General features: G+C 36.9%; 1 protein-coding gene across 13 annotated transcripts in view; it reads right to left on the bottom strand.

Annotated features, from left to right (window-relative positions):
• The window catches only part of CDIN1 (CDAN1 interacting nuclease 1), a 222,127-nt gene that overhangs the window by 153,239 nt on the left and 62,888 nt on the right, over positions 1-6,000 (bottom strand). For all 13 annotated transcript variants that reach the window (XR_010839643.1, XR_009334519.2, XM_059056976.2 and 10 more), the window contains exon 4: positions 1,826-1,886. Coding sequence is in view for 11 of the 13 variants with exons in the window: in XM_059056976.2 (XP_058912959.2) it covers positions 1,826-1,886 (61 nt within the window). In the remaining 2 variants the exon portion in view is untranslated. The remainder of the gene's footprint in view (positions 1-1,825; positions 1,887-6,000) is intronic.

The following is a 6,000-nucleotide window of genomic DNA, read 5'->3' as shown; positions in this document are numbered from 1 at the left end:
AGTTTTCATTGATTAAATATATAGTGACTCATAAAGCATTACCATCACATCAATTGTCACCAGATACAAGCATATGTCATTTAGGTATTAACTATAATATAAAAATGGCAGCTTGGTTGTTTAGAAGCCATAATCTGGTACCAGGCGTTCCCAAATTTCCCTAATGCATTAGCAATCTCTCAGAAAGTGCTATTGTCTCTGTACTAATCCACAGCCAAAGGAGAGAAAACATCTTTAAATAACTATTTCTTTTCTTTGATTAAACACTACTATATATTCATGGTAAATAACAGGTTTACTGATATAGGAGAAGATGTGTCAGTGGGTTAAAATTTTCCATATTACCAGAGGACGGAAGCTGAGGTCAGCTAAATAAGCTAAGCTCAACAGAAATATCCATTAAAAATTCAAATGAATATAAATTGCTACGATATAAAACTTATGCCACCAATATCATCTATAAAAATGGCTACCACATTTGCATTACACTCTTTCTAGATGCTGTATCAAGAATGCTTTTATTTTCATAAAGAACACTCTTCTTTCTCGTAAAGGACAATCACTAAATGCTGAATTAGTTATAGCTCAGATACTTCAAGTTGCTAATAGAATCGACTAATAATGAAGTCTGGAGACATTTAAAAACCACCTTGCTCTAGAAATTTAAAAAATAAAGAATAAAATATCAATAGATGTTTTGCTAGGAGGAGGAAATTCATTCTATATGTTAACTATCCTATCAGATTGTGTAGACATTGCCTAGACTATTAAAACCTTCTAGTAACTTATAGGTAATTACTCATTGGCTGACTGTAGTGGTGCACAGCAGACAGAAGCTGTGAGAGAAGCCATCCTTCCCTGCTAATATAACATGGAGAACTCGCTGCTACTGCAACACTTAATGCTCACAGTACCTAGTCATCTTTAATGCAAACACACATTTTCTGCCTTGCTTCTATGTTTTCCATTATAATGCAACACAAAAATAGTGTACATTTCATTCCATCCCTATGAGGTTTGCATAAGCAGTTGCAAGTCAGACTAAATATTGTATTGCTCTTATTACGGTGGATAAATATTTTAAAGTTTAGGAATTAAATATTTTATTTTTTCTGTATGATCTCTGCAACTATTATGAACTTTTTACAGCTTCTTCATTCATGGGAAGTCTTTGGGGTTTCCTTTTTTAAATGTAAGACTATTATTTGTTTCCCCAAACAGAAGCAGATAAGAGTTGACAGATAAGTTCAATAAATCACTTCATGCTTGGTGTTAATAAGAAGAGTATGCTTCTTCATATAAAGAAAGGCTTTTCTAGAAGGCATGTATCTTTTATTATAATAAAAGTTTGCCAACAACAACAACAAATGAATCAAGTAAATGTTACATCTTTAGGTACACAATTTCTCTCTTCATTTTTATGACAGCATAGATTTTCTTGGCATTCATCTCTGTGCTTGACACAGGTATGTCTCACACTAAATTAAGACAACACATCTAAAGAAGAGCTTGTCCTGAGCTGTTTGATTGAAATTTCCCACAAAATAAGAAATCAAGAAGCTGTTTACACATGTGCTTTAAAAGAAGTAGACGAATTATGTTAACTGATTTATTAATATATGAAGTTCTTGGTCCAATTATTAAAAGTACAAAGAGACCAGGGAGCAATTTAAATGTCTACTGCATCTAAGATAAAATGTTTTATCTGCTCTGCATTTCAAAATCATTTTTATTTTAAGGTTAATTATAATTCTAAGCAAAGCTACTCTAGACAGGCCCCTTAGGTTTTATGTAAGTTTAAATAAAATAATAACAATAACTTTACCTCATTGGCTAGCTCCAGGAGTACTGGGGCAGCTCCATTTTTCCCCACTCCATTCAGATACCTAGACAAGACAAAGCCAAGTGGTAATGCAGTGACAAGAAAAGGCCAGCATAGACTTGTCAGCATCTCCTGTGTGTACATGTTTCTCCTGGGCAAATGCCATGCTCAACTCTAGTTAAAGTATGCTACTGTCATAGGAAAGCACTGAAGGGAAAAGAATAACAAAAACAACTTACCTCAAAACTACTGGCAACTAACTAACTGAAGTTGGGGACAGGAGGTCTGAGTACACAGGTCTCCCTTGTGTTCACCTCCTAACATGTAAAGTGAACACAGAGGTGATTTTTGAAAAGAACTATCCCTATCACCTGGCTTTATCTATACCACAGCCACTGATGGGAAGGAAATAAGTTTACTCCTGAAAAACACATCCATGCAAGCATATCACTTTTTTATTTACTTTTAGTTCATAGGATTGGTTGACACCTTATTAGGAAAAAAATGGAACAGACTTTTCATCAGTGGGTCAGCACACCTTTAATAGGTAATACAAGCCATCATCTTTTTTTTTTTTTTTTTTTTTGCGGTATGTGGGCCTCTCACTGTTGTGGCCTCTCCCGTTGCAGAGCACAGGCTCTGGACGCGCAGGCTCAGCGGCCATGGCTCACGGGCCCAGCCGCTCCGCGGCACGTGGGATCCTCCCGGACCGGGGCACGAACCCGTGTCCCCTGCATCGGCAGGCGGATTCTCAACCACTGCGCCACCAGGGAAGCCCACAAGCCATCATCTTATCTGCTCTGGATTTCTGTCATAAACTCCAGCTCTCCTCATCCCCTAACCCTGCAAAACAAACAAACAAACTCCCCAAATTCATCCCAGACATGGAAGCCAGAGTGATTTTTTTTAGAACAAAAATCTGAACATACCATTCTCCTCCTTAAAACACTTCAAAAGCCCCACATTAAATCTCAAGATTAAATTATAACCACTTAAAAATTCTTGTAAGGATCTTCATAATCTAGTTCCTACCCACTCTCTTCAGCCAGCCTCATCTCTAGTCACTGTTCTCCACTCCAGCCCTTCACCTGGATAACTCCTGATTCAGATTGTTATGTCGCCTTTTTCACCCACCATGACCTGGGAGAACATTAAGTATCCCTCATGTGAAATCCAGGAGCACCTGGTTCATCTCTCCATCACTTAGCCCAGAACACTGCATCTGCTGAGTTAGTTGTCCACCTCAAACCCATGCCGACTGTAAGGCTGAAAGCCTCATGAAGGTAGAAGAATTTCATTTTATTCAATTTATTATGCCTAGCATGGTTCTTGGCTTATAATAGGTGATTATATTATAATATTGAATACATAGTTTTTTCTCTAATAAATGAGTAATTAAATAATTTTTAAAAGCCATTTTAGGCAAGAAAATAAAATTAAGTATGAACATTTTCTCTATAGTATACTGTTTGATTGAATAAACTAACAACATTTGTTTGATAGTAAAAATCAAAGTCAACAGGTGAGGTCTTCCCTGTAACTGCCAGAAGCAAATACTAAACTACATTATTTCACAGGTATGCTTATAAAGATGTATGATTTCCAGTAAACGACGTGGAATAAAATCAAATGACTTAAGGTGGGGAAAGTTTCAGGATCATTATAACTTCAAAGTAATTCTAATAAATCCATTTTCATCTATTGGCCCTTTCTTGAATAAATTGTTTAGGAATCTAACTGGGAAATAAGTACTTTCATTTCAGGAGCAAGGGAAAAACAAAACAAAAATAAAAACAAACAAGACAAGTGTGGTTTAGAGAAAGATCCCTGGGAAACAGGTCAGCTCAGACCTTCATGTCAACTTATAGAACTTCCATTGCACTGATAGGTCTGCTCAAGGAACAATCAGTTTCGTCGAGTCGGAGCAACTAACCAGAGCGTACATTCATTAAGCATTCTGATTCTGGGTCAGGGTATTTAAGCCTATATTGATAATAGTATATCTTTACAACTCTCTACTTAACATTCATTTATCCCACAAATATTTTTGAGAGCCAACTAGTTGTCAGGCCTTATTCCAGGTTCTGAAGAAGCAGAAGGGAACAAAACTTCTTTGGTTCCTGCCATCACAGAGAGTATATAACAGTGAAGAGACAGAGAAGAAAAAGAGAAATAAATATATAAAGTAATGACATATGCTACAATATAATATAAATTAGATGGGTTGGTCAGGAAGCCCCTCTCTAAGGAAGTGACACTGAAATAGAAACCCACAAGAAGGAAAGCAGCAAGCCAAGAGAGGAAGAACATTCCCAGCAAAAGAACAGTAAGTGCAAATGTCAGGAATGTGCCTGGGCTATCTGAGGACTGGGAAAGGCTCTAGTGAGTCCAGAGCAGAACCTCTTCCCAGGGGTTAATTTGGAAAGAATGAAAGAGAACAGCTAGACCCCAGATCACTGCCTGTGCCCGGAAACTATCATTTTGAGTCCAAATTATATGGTTTCATATAAATGCTGCATCAATCACAATCCTGGTAATGACCAATAGAACACTTCTATTAAGTTTAAAGCAACAGGAGTTGGTCAAACGACAACATTAGCCCCCCTATATCTGTATAGTCTATACAATATTTGAAGCATGTTCATACTTAATACAGTGGAAATTCCTAATCATGAGCTTGATTACTCTTCCCAGTTGGTCATATAAAGAAACCAAACTCCACAGTACTGATGAAACCCATCTGGGCTCCCCTGGCTGGTAAGCAGTAAACCTCTGAAATGGACTGCTGATCTCCCAAAGCCTACTGAGGTGTCCTCATAAGCGGAAAAGGGCAGACCTGCTTCTAACTGTATTTATTCCCCAATTTGTTTCCCACCTATGCCTTATAACACTTCAGAAGCGCTAGGGAAAAGAAATTAAGTTAAAATTAATCTGAAGTTGCATTTGTCCTTTCTGGGAACTTTAACTGTCCCCCATATCAAGTGACAGATCAGGTTTACTCAAATTTTTAGATATGCAATCAAAGGAGCATGATAATTACAGAAAACATTCAGTAAGGTCATAATCAGAAATTCCTAATGCTACCCTTCTCTCCATCCTCAAAACATCTTGTGCAAACTTACAGCATAGACTATTCACACAGTTATAATGGGTTGTTTCTCCCTCCTTGGGGTAGGGCTACACAAATCAATGTTGAACCTTCATCCAACAGGTCCTTAGCAAAGATCTGAATGGTAACTGGGATATAAAAATGTAATCCTGAACACTACATTAAGGTGACCTGGGCTACCTTCCTGATGCCTATTTGCAAATTGAAATTACTTTGCATAGACTGTACGTCTCGTGGGTGAAACCATCCTTAAAAGATCTTCCCAGAAGGTCCATTTTATGATGTTTTTTTGAGTGTGAAAGATCTATTAGCATCTAAGATTAAAAATAATATGTATTGATTTTAAATATAAGGCAAACTTATTTAATCAATATTTTTATAACAACTATAATGGTAAAACCTCAAAAATCTACCAAAATTCTTCACTAAGCTTACATCTGAATACCACCTTTGTTGATTCTATATCGAAAATCTCTGGAATCCATCTCCATGCATGCAACTATTTTCCCACTAAACAGAGCAGCTGAGGACAGGTATTGTGGTTCTTATACTTGGTTCCTAGCATAGTAGATGGGACACAGTGAACGCAAAGTAAATGGTGCTAATTAAACAAAAAAGTGGTTCGAATTTTTAGAAACTATCTGTATCATGTGATATCAGTAACATATTTGAACTAACCTTTTTTCCATGTGAACATCTGAATAAAATCCAAAATCGGATTCTGCAAAGCTAATAAAGCTGGCCCCTCAAACAGTGTGTGTTGAGAGAAGGGAGGAGATGAGAGACAGTATTTCTAAACTTTGCTATTGATGAGGAAACTTGTAAAGCTGACCAACTTGCGTGTGTTTGTGTATGTGTGCGTGTGCACATATATGCCCATGTGCACTGATCTAGATAAATCTAAATAAATTTTACCAAGTATGTTTCCTGTTTAGAACTAAAATGCCATTAGTACAGTGGGAAAGAATAGAGAGTTCTTTTCAACATGAACAAGCTGTGTCTATACACACACAACATGAAGAACTGAGGAAATTTCCTCAGTAATTCAAAAGCTTAGGAAAACGTTTTC

The sequence above is a fragment of the Kogia breviceps genome, chromosome 3 (assembly GCF_026419965.1).
Source record: "Kogia breviceps isolate mKogBre1 chromosome 3, mKogBre1 haplotype 1, whole genome shotgun sequence".
NCBI classification, from domain to species: Eukaryota; Metazoa; Chordata; class Mammalia; order Artiodactyla; family Physeteridae; genus Kogia; species Kogia breviceps.
Note: the sequence above shows the minus strand (reverse complement) of the source record. Positions and strands in the feature narration are given on the sequence as shown.